Source organism: Stigmatopora argus, chromosome 6 (genome assembly GCF_051989625.1).
Source record: "Stigmatopora argus isolate UIUO_Sarg chromosome 6, RoL_Sarg_1.0, whole genome shotgun sequence".
Lineage (NCBI taxonomy): Eukaryota > Metazoa > Chordata > Actinopteri > Syngnathiformes > Syngnathidae > Stigmatopora > Stigmatopora argus.
Window position 1 is genome coordinate 18,230,213 of NC_135392.1, and position 15,428 is coordinate 18,245,640.

Genomic DNA, 15,428 nt, shown 5'->3' on the forward strand with positions numbered 1-15,428 from the left:
TTTTCAGTACATTAGTAAGTGTTTAAATTACATTAGCACCTGCTTGATACATTGAATTTGTGTGCGGTTCCACTGTTCGATCTTTGCTGGACATTTTGAATACATGTTTATCCTTTTACCCACGACTAGATCTGTGTATATCAATGGAGACACAGTCTCAAGTATGTCTACATATTATCTAGTAGGCACTGGAGTTGGAGTTCCCCCTACGGGAAATAGCACGCCCACAGGCCGCTTCCAAACTCGCAACTTACTACCGCTGGAAGGAGCCAGAAAGAAAAATCAAGTTATTAAAAAGTATGCAGAACAGTATGCCATAAAAAAATCCTGTTCAGCGAAGTGAGAAAATCTATTAGTTACATATCTTTTTTTCCAAGCTTCTGTTTAAAATTTGAACATACGTATAGAGCTGGCGGCCCGGTGGTTGAGTGGTTAGCATGTCGCCCTGACAGTTCTGGGGTCTGAGGTCGGTCCTCCTGTGTGGGGTTTGCATGTTCTACCTTGGCTTGCATGGGTTTTCTCCAGGTATATGGTTTCCTCCCACATTCCCCCCAAAAATATAGGCTGATTGAACACTCGAAATTGACCCTAGAAATGAGTGTAAGCATGAATTGTTGTCTGTCTCCTTGTGCCCTGCGATTGGCTGGCCACAGATTCAATGTGTCCCCTGCCTCATGCCCGAAGTCAGCTGGGATAGCTTCCAGCACCCCCCACGATGCTTGTGAGGATAAGCGGTTCAGAAAATGAATGAATGCATATAGAGTTGGAACTGTCGTGTCATTAATTGACTCAGATGCACACCTAATTTCAGTCACCATTAAAATATTTTGCGTCTTACACCTTTTCCCACACTTTATGGAATAATGATGCAAAAAAACAAATAACCATGATAAAAGCAAACTTGCCTTTCAAGCAGAAAATATGTTCAGTGTTAGCAATTGCTTCGTGGTTACTTTAAAGGGCTATTTTCCACTGCAGCCTACAGGATTTTTATCAGTGGGATGCAGCTTCCTGTTTTTGTTTAAATTATTTTGGATTTTTATACGATCTAGCAAGCATTCTCCAAATTTCCACAAACAAAATTGAAAAATTTGCATTTTGAGTCCATGTAATCTGCTGTATATTCATTCCAAGACCAGAACAAGACCATTGAGGTTTTTTAGTGGTAGTACTGGAAATTTTACAGACACTTGTAATCAGGGTAATTTGAATGACAGCGATTTGTGCTGGTGTGATCTTAAACTGTCTTTCCTTATTGTCTCTAAATTTCCCACTTCACATGGAGCCATCCATAGCATATAGTGATCTGTGCATGATCCTAAAAAAGGTGCATCGAACAAAATGTCCTAGCCCATCAAGGATTTTTAAAAGCCCAGAACTGCCAGTCTAGATTTTTGCAGATTTCATTTTTTTCCATACATAACAGCATCCATCTTCATTATTCCAATCAATCTTATTTTCTACTGAAACATTGAACACTCCACAAAGACGGTTTTGTTTTTACTGCATAGGCAGCAGTTCTTGAAAATATAAAAGAAAAATAAACTTTTCTATTATTAGTTTAGAATAATAAATTCTAACTTCATATACCTGAATGTAGCAGTATTTGCTTTAGAAAAAAATTTTTTTTGAGGATATACTTAAAAAAACATTTCTCGAGCTTAGAAGGTAAGTGAGAAGACAATGAGTGATCCATTTTTTTCTTTGTTGGCATCTGCGAGGCAAACTTTTTCTGCAGTGATGCGATGTATCCATCTCGGCAGAGTGCCAACGAGTCTGAAATTATCACTTTTTGGACCTTTGCCGGGAAAGCGCACTTTGTGGAGAAGCACTACCAATTTCGTCATACACAGCTGGGTATGATGACAATTAGGCTTTTGTCGAGTCAATGATGATGACAAAGCCTATGTCTGATTATATTATAGAACTAAATCATCATAATTTCAATCAAATAAATCATAATTTGTCTAACTTACTCTAGACATGATTAGCAGATAAGATGGTTTATATTTCTTGTAATGAACCATTCATCTTTCCACCAAAATGTGTTATTGCCTTGCCTCTAGATCTGAATATTGTCTTTTAAAAGGCTTTCCTATTTGACCAGGTATGGCAAACAAATTTTACATCATTGTTATGGTTTTCTACAGATGATCAGAAAAATGCTTGCAAAAAACTAATGTTTTTAAAAGTGATCTCAATCAAATGGGCTCCCAATTTGAAATCGGGTGAGTAACTTGGTCATTCATGAGTGCCTTAGAATTGGGCAGCTGCTCCTTTGCATCAAGTGGAACCAATTAAGGTGGCTCGGGCATCTGTTTAGGATCCCCACTGGATGTCCCACTGGCGAGGCATGTTCCACTGGGAGATGGTCCAAGGGTCATCTCACGACATGCTAGGAGGACTATACGTCTCCTGACTGGCCAAGAATGCATTATGATTCTAATGGAACTGGACAAAGTTATGGTGAAGAGGGAAGTCTTGGCTTTCCTGTTGAAGCTGCAGCCCCCACAACCTGACCTTGGATGGATGGAACGATCTATATTTTTTGTATTTTTGAAAGAAACTTGAAGTAAATGGACATGATTGCAGGCTGCACATAATGATGTGGAACCCCATGGACCTCGAGTTCGACACATCTGCTTTAAACCAACTATGCCACATAATTGCCAAGAACTCTTCAGGGACACATCTTTGCTACTCCTAACTGGTGCAGAACAGTCTGCCAAATTCCAAAAGAGAGGCACGAATGCTTTAACTGTGATCGATCTGTGGAGTCAAAAGTCCTAACTTAATTTAGCCAGAATAAGTTCCACAAACCACCTTAAATACAAAAGTGCTTTAGAACATGGATTGATAGGTGTATTAGAAGCAGTATACCATGTCATTTCAGTCCTAGTCATTTTAATTGCAACTAATAGTATGAAAAACTAATAAACCTGGATTTTGTCTTTTGAGACACTAATCTGTGACAGTAAAGTGACCCTATCCACAAAATGTAGCAGGGAAATATTTTCTAAAGCGAAATATATCTCTGCCAGTGCACTTTAGCATATTTTCAACAGAAAGAGAGTGATGTCAATAGCCTTTGTTCCACTTACCCCTTTGGAAAGCTATGGGACTAATTCACAACAATGCATCAGGACAAACCATCTTTCTCCTCTGGGACTCATGGAGAGTTTGATTGCCCAAGACTATGTAGCAACACCGGGACATGTATTGCTTGGGATGCATGACATCCACCCAATTTTTGTACTTACCCTCTTCAAAGTAAGTGATGTGAGGTTTCAGCACATCATACAATAACTTACGACAGGGAGACCACGCATTGTACATTCTGGACTTTTAGACTGTGAGTCCCGTGCCGATCAATATGTCATTTTAAGACTTTTTTAGGGGCAATCCAGTGTCCAATCCGCCTACCATGCATGTTTTTGGAATGTAGGAGGAAACCGGAGTACCCAGAAAAGCCCAAGCAGGCCCGGAGAACATGCAAACTCCACATAGGAGGACCGACCTGGATTTGAACCCAGGATCCCAGAACTGTGAGGCCGAGGCGCTAACCACTCCTCCACTACGCCGCCTTTTTGGTAACTTCTAAAAATAAATTTCTAACTAAAGAATCCTAAGGTAATAACACAATTTAGCTACTTTCACAGTGCAATTGCAGTGCTGTTCTCCAAGCTTGCAACAATATCAAATCAATCATCCTAATTGGAATCAATTGCAGTGCCAATAATCCATTCCAGCCTCCAAAAAGCACTGCTGTCCTGTGTTTTGAGGGAGAAAGAGAACTTTACTGTGCGAATACTTATATCAAAATGGAATATAAAATGTAAGACAAACAGAGTAAATACAAAATGGAATATAAAATGTACGACAAACACAGAGTAAATAAACCAGCTATTCTTATGAAATTTAATAACAGTTGGTCGGAGTTGTAGTTTTTTATGTTGGGTGTGGAACAATGAGGGGTGCAGCACATTGAGTGTAGTGAGTTTGGCATGGTTGCGTCATTCTGCATGTGAGCATATAATTCGTGATCTCAAGTAGCCCTTTATGAGTGTTTTCATTTTGGTTTTGTGTTTGACTGTTTGTCCTGCTCAACAAATCTGAAAGTGCTGGAGTAACTGTGGATTTCCACGTTCACACCTATCTTGAACTTAATTGTTGGCTAGCGTATATAGCAATCCCTGCGACCCTTGTGATGATTGCGTATTTGTCAATGAGAATCACATTAGCTGTCATCTGTAGGCAGCCCCCTCATGTCTTTTCGTCAGTATTGTGAGGAACTACGCACAACCCTTCCCGCATTCTACCTCAGGCTGTTCTTGCCAAGTTACCTCCTTTCACTCCTACACATCATTGGGCATACAGCATTTTGGTTGAAATGAGCTCTACATTGACCTTAATTGAACTTGGATGGCCTCAGTTCAATGATACATTGTGTACACACAATCCACATGTGCTCATACACACACTCCAGGACCATAGCCCTTACTTTGTGTGAATGTGAGTGCACGTGTATGTGTGTGTGTGTGTGTGTGTGTGTGTGTGTGTGTGTGTGTGTGTGTGTATGTGTGTGTATGTGTGTGTATGTGTGTGTATGTGTGTGTATGTGTGTGTATGTGTGTGTATGTGTGTGTATGTGTGCGTGTGTGACCTTGACAAAGTGCACCACTCCTTCCCCTTATCCATCGAAGGAAGTGTTTGAGACTCTTGGGACTCATCAACCATTAACTCATAACTATTTAAAGAAATTGGGGGAAAGTTCATGTCCTCAGTTTATTGTGAAAATTGTCTTTTCACTGCTAGCAGCATATGGAAGCAACGCACACATCTGTTCAGGCCATTTTGTTAAATTTGGTTGAGGCTGTTACAACCCCCAAAAAGTAATGCATGTTTCTGGGTTTTATTGAATGAGATCAGACTGGGTACCTGCAAAGATTTTTTTAAAGAACCCCCATAATTGGCTGAGATAGGCTCCAGCATCCTCCACAACCATAGGAACGATAAGCGATTCGGAAATCCAAACAAGGGGTCACGGGGGTGCTGGAGCCTATCCCAATTAACTATGGGCACCAGGCGGGGGACACACTGAAACGGTGGCCAGCCAATCACAGAGCACAAGGAGATGGACAACCATTCACGCTCACACTCATACCTAGAGGCAATTTGGAGCGTTCTACCAGCCTACTCTGCATGTTTTTGGGGTGTGGGAGGAAACCAGAGTACCCGGAGAAATCCCACGCAAGCCTGGGGAGAACTTGCAAACTCCACACAGTGGGGAACGATCTGGGATCGAACCCCAGAACTGTGAGGCCGACATGCTAACCACTCCATCACGGGACCGCCTAAATGAATATTTTACATGCTAAATTCAATTTAACAAATGTACTCAACAATTTGTGTTGAAAAAAAAAGAATGTTATTGTTTAAGCTATTTCGGTTAACCTATGAGTAGATGGAGGTAAAACAAATTGGGAATTGAGGCTCTATGTGACGTCTTATTTTTCCATATTTAAATAATAGGTTCATTTGTAAAGCAAGATGAACCTCCAAAACAATTGCAAGCACATCACAACCTTCAGAGATGACAAACAAAATCCTGGTCACAAAGTCATTTTTACCTAGTAATTAATGTATGAAATAAAGCTGAAATTTAAGTTTTTGTACTTTACATTCCCAAATAAAAGCAGCTAAGCGATTTGGCCTCTTTTCAGGCTAATTAATACCTCTCATCTCACTGTGAGTTGCGATAGAGCAGTCGTGGCATCTGTAGAGCTCAATTTTACAGTGAAGTTCAAATGAGAAAGTGCATGGAAGTTTCTTTTTGTCTTTTTTGAGGATGCAGTTTTGTTTACAGTATAAAATAACGTGCGTTGGCATATCCTGTTACCCCAAAAAGTGTCTCATTTTTGGCAGAATTTACACATTACATGTCAGTGCAACACCAAAATCCTTGTCTTTATAGAACTTTGTTTGCATTATAGAGATTACGTTTAGTCATTACATCCAGTCACCTTAGTTGCCTTGAGGACACGATTCAGGATTCATTCACGTTTGTGTGTGCAATACTCTCTAATTTTACTCTCCAAGTTTTTTTCCCCCATAAGATTTAAGTGACAAAAGGTTTCTTCAGGTTTTTGATAAACACTCAAATTCTCTTGTCGTTTTAAGCCGTTGAACTCACAGAATTAACTTTGCCCCCTGTGTGTCAAAATAAAAAATTCCAGTGAATGATTGACTGCGGCAGACTAGTGAGGGAGACAGACTGTCAGTTTGCCTTGTTTATGTTTTTTTTAACCTTGCAAAGTTGTCGTTTTGTCTGAGTAATAATGTTAATATTCATACTCTTAATACATTTTTTTGCCAAATAATGCATTGTCATGTCAGTTATGTGTCACGTTGTTAGGGACAACAATATCCAATACATTTACCCAAAAATTCTGCCTTTACAAATCAAATCAAATAAGGCTCAATTTTTAAGTTCCTTTCATTCTTTCATATTCTGTACTGCTAATCCTCACAAGGGTCATTGAGCGTGCTGGAGCCTATCCCAGCCAGGCAGGGGGACACCCTTAATTGATTGCCAACCAATCGCAAGGCACAAGAAGATGGACAAGCATCCACGCTTACACTCAAACCTAGCAGCAATTTAATGTTCAACCAGCCAACCATAGATATTTTGCGGTTTTTGGAGAGAGAAAAGCCACACAGGCCTACGAAGAACATGCAAACTCCACACAGGAAGGTTGAAACACTGGGAATAAACCCTCGATCTCAGAACTGTGAGGCCAAGCACTAGGCTACCGAGCCACCCTTTAAAAATCCTAAGGCGCATTAAAAAAAAATCTAATAAATATATATATTTGCTGAACCTTTATTGAACACCTGACATCTTTAACAGGTTGTTGTATATTTTATGTGTATATTACATTTGGGAATGTGACTTCTGTTTGATCACAAAACCGCTTTTGACATAATATTAGGAGATTCAACTATATTAAATAAAGTCAATTGTAAAAAGGCGATGTTAAAGTCATAGTACTTTATTGTATGTTACCAGATCCAGAAGCAGACTTCAACTTTTGGTCACTTAAGGTCGACCTGAAGAAGTGTGTAGAAATTCAAGTACTTTTTAAAAATTATTTGATTACCGATGATAAAAATTGACGTTACACTAAATTCAAACCTTGTGCGATAACCGAGGCAAAGATGTCAATGTATTCCACGGCAGTTATCGAGGCGGAACTTCCTGCTTCTCATTTTTTAAAATGATCAAACCCGCCACAACTCGATTGGAAGGGTTTCGCTGGTGTCTTTTTCAGATGCTTGCTTTGCTTTCAAGTCCATGTAGATTACGCTGGCTTTTTCGTAGATTGTCGACTCGGTCACGGTACCTCCAGTAAAAAAATGCAACCTGTACGGCCCGGTGCTCGTAGATATCTTTATGCGAGGGAGATGCGGCGAGAACGACAGTGCGCTGTTATCATAAGCATTCTCTCGCATACTCTCATCTCAAATTTCTCTCATTTCTCAAGGCAAATATTTGCTTGGAATTTTCCTCGTATCTCAAACTCTCGTATGTTGGGGCACTCGTATGTCAAGGTATTGCTGTAAATGTACCTTGGTATTTGCTGCAAAGCCACACAGTCGTTACACACACTTCTTATATTATTGATTAGTAATCAAAGACTCATAGCCCAACCACATGATGCTGAGCTGACTGAACCTCTGCTGAGTCCAGACTGTGTCAGAGAGAGAAAATGTGTGTGTGTGCGTAGGTTCCCTTTCTATTGGTCATCACTTCCTGAGGAAAAGCATGACCGTGTGTACTGACACACACGGACAAGAAAACCTCCTCTTCTCTGTCAGTTGTTGGCTATTGAGCACATTGGTTAACACTTGGAATAGATAAGGAAAAACCTGGTGAGTAGATCATTTGTGTGCTTGAGTGTTTATGTGTGTATGTGTGTGTGTCTAGACGGGTTTATGTCAAATATATATTCCAATGGTGGCGAAAACGCGGCTCTCAGGCCGCATGCGGCTCCTGGCCGCTTCTTATCATATTTTGTATATACTGTGGCTCTTTGCTTCATTTCATGTTTCTTCTATTTTTATTCTCTTAAAACACACTCAAATTCATCAGCGCTAATTAAAAACGAATACGTTATATTAAAAAAATAATTTGTGTGTTTTTGTCTGTGTCTCTCTGTTTTGGCAGGTCCCTGCGTGGTGTGGCTCTTTGACTCTCACAGTTTAAATTTTTTGCTTTATTTCTATCTTGTTCGCCACCCCTGATGTATTCAGTTAATTCTTTGATCTGATGGCTTAGATTGTTTTAATAAAATTTTATGCTTTCATTTCAAATTTTATGTTGATTGCTTTTTCAAATCTAATAGGGAGAAATGCTGCCTAGTATGTTGCTTTAACTCTCCTTTTATAATTGGTCAATTGATCCCTTTCATCTGTCATTTAATTTTAGTTTGTCTCTTTTTTTTTTTAAACGTTGATTTTTTAACATGCAGCAGGGCACATTGACCGATCAAACACAAACAGGTCAGTAACGTTAAAATGAATTATTAAGCAATATGGTTAGCAAGCTGGCCTCACAGTCGACAGGTTTAAGGTTTAATTCTTGACTCCAGGCTGCCTACCAATGGAGTTTGCACGTTGTACCCATGCTTCTTTGGGTTCTCCAATGCTTTCTACTTTTTAAGAAACTTATTAGAGCTATGTGTAGGGTGACCTGTCCGTTAACCTAAGGAACAGTGGTTCACTCCACGCTCTGACTGTGGAAGTCTCTTTTACATCAAATCGTCTATTCCACAGAGCAACATAAAATGCCATTTTTTAATGTTTCTTTTAACTCATTTTCTACATGCACACCACAAGTCATCTTATCTCATTTTTTGAACCGCTTTATCCTCATTAGTGTCGCGGGAGGTGCTGGAGCCTATCCCAGCTGATTCCAGGCCAGAGACAGGGCACAAGGAGACGGACAACCATGCACACCCACACTCATACCTAGGGGCAATTTAGAGTGTCCAATCAGGCCCGGGGAGAACATGCAAACTTCACACAGGTGGATGTGACCTGGGTTTGAACCCAGGACCCCAGAGCTATGAGGCCGACGCGCTAACCACTCGCTCCACCGGGCCGCCCACCACGAGTCATATCCTTAAAAGTATCTTCTACTACTTCTACTACATTTTCTGCTTGTCCCGTGAAGGGTCCCCACAGCGAATCAATATTTTCCATTTCCTTCTGTCCTGTGAATCATCCTCTCCTACACGATCCACTTTCATGTCCTCTTTCATAACATTATTGGATCTTCTCCTAGGTCAACCTCTAGCCTGTTCGCTCACAGTTCCACCCTCAACATCCTTATACCGATATAATCCCCATCTCTCCGATGGACATGATCAGACCATTGAAGTCCGGTCTCTCTGACCTTGTTTCTAAAATGCTTAACCTTGATTGTCGGTCTTATGGACTCATGTCTAATCATTATTTAAACTGGCCACTCCGAGAAGAACCTCAGCATCTTCATCTCCGCTATTTGGGCTCTGCCTCCTCTCTCTTCCTGCATGGTACTGAATCTAGACCATACATCATGGCTGGCCGTACCATTGTCCTGGAGACCTTTTCATATGTTCCAGCCTCCCTGCACATGGTTCTTCACTTTCTTTCCACATTCTCAACCAGCCTGCATTGTTGACCCTAGTACTTGAAGTCCTGTACCTTCTTTTCATCTGGTCCCTGTATCTTCAATGTTCTCCTGTTCTCATTTACACACATGCATTCTATTTTACTTTTGCTTACCTTCACTCCTCTCTTTTCTCGAATATACCCTATTTTCTCGCATATATGCTGTATTTGTCGCAAAAAACAGATCATTGAATCGCGGATGCGCCTTATATGTGCACAAATTAGACTTGACACGCACGAAACTGCAAGGTGACAAAGACGAAACGCCATAACGCAATGTGGTCGATACGGTAATTTATTTAAAAATTGAGAAATAATAAACAGATAAAACGCTTAAGAAAATGTATTTTCACGTCTAAGAATGAAAATTCAAGAAATATTATCTTGCATAAAAAGTGAAAAAAACTCACTTACTTGTGCCTCCCATTGCTCGCTCAGGGCGCTGCCATTTTACCTAGGGATGACAAACTAGACCGCTACGCACACACTTCCTGGTTGTACTGCTCACATGACTTCCTTTTTGAATTTGTCTATGTGCAGGCCAAATCCTCTAGGAATGTGCAATCCAGCAGACGATCCTTTCGATTTACAGAATCTCAGAAATACCACGTGCGATGATTATCCCAAGATTTTGCCTTCAAAGCAACTCAAAGTTGTACTCCCTATTAAAACCGTGAAAATGGAGGTGAAATTTGTGAATGAGGGGCATCTTATACGAGAGAAATTGTACAATACGACGATTTTAAAGCAATTTTAAGGGTAGGGAGGCATGGAGGGAGCTAATATGCGAGAAAATATGGCACCTCTATTTCTCTTAGTTCTCCTTTAACTGCTCCCTGTTCTCACTGCAGATCACAATATCATCTACAAACATCACATTCCAAGGACCTTCCAGTTCATCAGCATGGCAAACAAAAAATAGCTCATAGCTGACCCCTCGTGCAATCCCACCTCAACATCAAACTCTTCTGTCACTCCTTCTTCCCACTTCACTGCTGTTGCACAGCTGTCATACATGTCCTAAACTACTCTAACATACTTCTTCGCTACTTCAGACTTCCTCATGCAGCAACATAATTCTTCTCCAGGTACCCTGGCAAAATTTCCCATTCAGACCTTTCATAACCTGAATATTTTGTATGCAGAGGCATTCATAAAATTGCTGATTCGTTTGAAAGCATAGAATGACGCAGACAGTAAATGCAGAAGTGCTTTAGTCACTGTTACTGCAAACCACACGATGACAGTGAATTGCTTTTTTTAGAATTTATTGCTACACTTTCTCCTCACTTACACATTCATACAGATCCAAGCTATGCCAAAATATTTTCCCCTACTTCTCGATTGTACGTGTGTGTGTGTGCGTGTGCTTATTTGAACACTTATTTGTTTCAAATTAAGTTTGCCATACCGTACCCACAAATCACCAAATACCTCATGAGGCTTTATTGGCAAAAAGACAATTTTGGATAGTCAAAACAATTATTCATTCAGTCATTTTCTGAACTGTTATGGGGTCACGTGTGGTGCTGGAGCCTATCCCAGCTAATTACGGGCACCAGGCGGGGGGGGGGGGGGGGGGGGGGGTGCACCCTGAATTGGTGGCCAGCCAATCGGAGGGCACATGGAGACAGACGACCATTCATGTACACACTCATAACTTAGGGCATTTTAGGGTGTCCAACCGGCATACCATGCATGTTTTTGGGATGAGAGTTGAAACCGGAGAACCCCAGAGAAAACCCAGAAATATGTATTGTCCCTTAAATAAATCAAACCCAAACACCAATTGTCCTTAGGAGTATGATCTTAAATTGTGGTTTGTCTCCTTCTGCCTTGCATTAGCGTGGCAACCTATTCAGGGTGTCCCCCAACTGTTGGCCATAGTTGTCTGGGATAGGCTCCAGTGCTTCTGCAACCCTTATGAAGATAAGCAAAACTGAAAATAAATTAATGAGCTCTTGGTTATGCAAATTTTTCCTTGAACAGTGTTATATCACAGGTACATCCTGTTAATAACGTAATGTTTTTTGCCCCCACATGCAGTAGGTAGATATTTTCTTCTCCAATTTGTACTATTTACTGGCTTTCTATTCATGACAGTTTAAATTGCTTATCTTAGTTACAATAAGGCTACAAAATATTTCTGACAAGCAGAAGAAACTAAGAGTTGTTTATATTGTTTGTTAAAAATCCAAAACCGCAAACTTTACAGTTTAAAATCAGGTGTTTGTTTACTGATTATTTAAGAGAGGCCTGAATGGGAAATTTTGCCTCTGGATAGGAAAGAAATTTCAAGTTACATAAAATAAAATCTCAAAAGCTAAAACATCCTCTACGAGCATCTTGTATTTTATTTTGAAATTGTTGTGATTGGAGGTGCTCTCCTATTGGCTATCTCCCAAAACGCTGCTGATGGCCTATTGGCTAGGAGGGAACTGCGTCTTTATGATCTCAATCTCAAGGCGGCACACCATCTTAGACACTTATAATTTAAAACTCTGTCATCAATATTTACAGTATCATAAAATAATTATTATTATCATTAAAATGTAATCTACAGGAATCAAAGAAACACGAAAAAGTATTCCAGTATCTAATCATTGACAAAAGTTGAATTCCCCAAACACGGGTGGCCTTGAGAGCCCCTATCCAGTCTGTTTTCCATATCTCCCTCCTCCACCACACTTGAATCAAATAAACAACTCATCAGAAAGCTATCCAGAAGCTTGATATCGATCCAAACTATTTGATTCAGGTGTGTTGGTGGAGGGAGACATAGAAACTTAAGACTTAAGGATACCAAATGTAAGATTTTTTTGTCAGTTTTACAGCTTTTATGTACACTGTAAAACATTTCTCTGTATAAATTACAGTATTATAGCGCACACATTAAATACAACATGTCACTATTTGACTTTTGATAGAAAAGTAGTACAACGATTTACAGTGTGGGCGAGCTAAAGGCAACATTGAATGCTGCAAAACCGGTTTGTCATCTTTTTTTCTCTCATGCATATCTACATTTGTCCTTAGTTTTGACTTGCCCATTTCTTTACATTGTCCATTCTCCACCCACTGGATGTTCTGTTTGCGTGAAAGGTGTTTGATCAATTTCTTAATGTATGGCTTACATATGGACACTTTTTGATCAATGCCCTCCGCTGATTGACCGAAGAGAGTTGATGTTTTTTTTTCTTAGAAACATTAGTGGTATCGGTTGGATTCTGCACAAACAGAAACTTTGGGATGGATTTAGATCAGGGGTGGACAAACTATACCACAAAGGGCCACAGTGGGTGCAGGTTTTCATCCCAACCTTTTCACCAATCTGGTGTCCTGCAAGTGCAATCAGTGGATTGCAGTCAGGTGCTTCTTGTTTTCTCCAGAAATCTCATTGGTTAAAGTGCCACCCACAGCGGGCCTCGAGGACCGGTTTGCTCACCCCTGATTTAGATACATATATTGGGCATAGCACCAAAAAAAAGATTTTATCACTTAAAACATCATCAAAAGTAAATTGCAAACATCAGGACCTTTTTTTCGAAACTGGCAGTATACCCGACTGTTGGCCTTTTACTATGTGATGTAATGGCTGAAACAAAGTCTTCTTACACATTGCCGGCCGGGTGCACTAGTTCGGACGTGAGGCAGGACAAGACGTGGCGCAATATCCACAAGCATCAGTGTCACGCATGTGCGCCGAAAAACACACATGAGTGACGAAACCACGCTAATCATTTTTCATCTTTTATAGTGTCTTGACAGCGTGTTTACTCACGCAGCTCGCAGATGTATGCGTGTTTCATTATTTCACTTTGCCATCCTGCCACACGCGTACAAAAAAATGTTGGTGTTTTTCTTGCAATGTGATTTATTAGATACCAAAGCTACAATGGGATTGGCAGAATTCTTCTTACTCGCTAAGTTTTTTTTTTACCCAACCTTGAAGGGTTTGCAAACTTTAGGTGTGTCTATTTTCAGTTTGTATCTTGCTGACAGCCTACAAACAGACATAAATCCAGCATTTACTTTCCGAAATAGCTTCCCCGGCAGCATAAGCTTAAAGTTGCACTCAAAACTAAGTGACAACAATGCTGTGAATTCTTCTCTAAGTATTCCCAAACCTGTTGCTACAGTCCATAGCAGTTAAACAGCAAACAATAAGGTAAGTGCCAAAGGAGGATGTTTTTCCCCCATGATCCATTTTTATAACACTACTACCTGCATCTTCTTATTTGGCTTGTTGCATAATTCAACCCATTCATTGTTTTTGGCATCTATGAGTGCATTGAGCGGCAAGCATGTTTATCGGAAGTTTATTTTAAGACTGTAGTAATCCTTTATGTATTATTTATAACCTGTTTCCAGAGTTATTCATAGTTGCTTAAAACACTAGGACACTCTGTACTATCAAACGTTTTGTTCCTCATAAACATGAATAACTTAATTTAAAGAAACTCAGTATATATATTTTTTCAAACTTCATTGAAATGAAAAGATGTATTTTTACGAAATAATCTTCCTGTTTATAGTGATTAAACTTATATTATGGAGGATTTTTTTTTCTCAAAATGGATACACTTTTCTGTAAACATCACAACACCACTCAATATATAACTATTAAGAAAAAAATGCTGAATGGAATTACCCTGCGACTAACTGGAGACCAGTCCAGAGTGTCGTCTGCATTTCGCCCGAAGTCAGCTGCGATAGGCAAACGTGATGAGGAGCTGCGGTACTGAGGATGAATGAATAGAAGAAAATGTTAGTTTAACTTCCTATGGCCAGTATACTGTTTAATTGGAAGTACTTTTCAGCCAGGTCATCACAGTGACAGGAAAATAAACAGAATGAGTGACTTATTTCATGGGTCAGAGTCAAGCACACAGGAGTGCATTATTTGTACGTCCTTTGCTTGAGCCACCCAAACATCATCAGGGATAAGACAGCCCCATTAAAAGCAAAGTTCGTCCTGTTCCAATGCTGTCTTGCTGTTGACTAGATAATAGGCCGAAGGCAGGGGCAAACCTGAAGATGTAGGGAGGTTGATCTTGTAATTATATTGTAATTGTACAACTGCACATTCTTGTCAACTCTCAAATAAAACACACAAGTGTCTGTATCTCCAACTAGACTGTTCCTCCTTATTTTCTTATCTCATCACCCGCCGTCGCTCTCCCCCCCCAGTCATTCTTTCTTCCTTGTTTTACATTCTTTTTGCTGTTTTTCTTTGAAACAAGGACACATGCAGTAAATACGGAAATGTTGTATCAACTTACACGTCAATGATCCAGTTTCTCTCTCTCTCCATAACAGACATGGTGGACACGCAACAACTCCTAGCCTGGCCTGTGGGCTTCAGTCTGAGTGCTGCCGATCTACCCGAGCTGGACGACAGCTCCCATTCTCTGGATATGAAACACCTGACTACGTTGGACTACGCCTCCATTTCGTCGTCCTCCCTATCGCCCTCGCTCATGTCCTCCGTCGGTGTGGCCTATGATCCGCCGCAGGGGGAAGACAATCTCGCCAACCTAGACTACACCAGTATGCACCATTACAGGACTCATGCAGACATACAGAGTAAGTTATGTCTTCCTTATTCATGTAGACTCGTGTTGTAGATACATAGTTTGTAATCAAAGGTTTAAATTGGGTCCCTATAAAAAGGTTACAAGAGCAAGTTTAAATGTTGAAAGATAACATTTTTA

The 15,428-nt window shown here is 40.2% G+C and overlaps 2 protein-coding genes across 6 annotated transcripts in view; one reads left to right on the forward strand and one right to left on the reverse strand.

Annotated features, from left to right (window-relative positions):
* LOC144075469 (metalloproteinase inhibitor 4-like) overlaps positions 1-15,163 on the reverse strand; it is a 77,628-nt gene extending 62,465 nt beyond the window's left edge. Inside the window, exons 1-2 of the mRNA XM_077602503.1 lie at positions 14,997-15,163; positions 14,366-14,455 (exon numbers count right to left, since the gene is read on the reverse strand). The gene's annotated coding sequence lies outside the window, so the exon portion shown is untranslated. The remainder of the gene's footprint in view (positions 1-14,365; positions 14,456-14,996) is intronic.
* The window catches only part of pparg (peroxisome proliferator-activated receptor gamma), a 44,262-nt gene that overhangs the window by 13,378 nt on the left and 15,456 nt on the right, over positions 1-15,428 (forward strand). For 2 of the 5 annotated variants that reach the window (XM_077602498.1, XM_077602497.1), the window contains exon 2: positions 15,034-15,300. In XM_077602498.1, the coding sequence (XP_077458624.1) occupies positions 15,034-15,300 (267 nt within the window). Of the gene's footprint in view, positions 1-3,571; positions 3,591-7,787; positions 7,933-8,227; positions 8,563-15,033; positions 15,301-15,428 lie in introns of those variants that run through there. The other 3 variants (XM_077602500.1, XM_077602499.1, XM_077602502.1) reach the window with 3 other exon arrangements.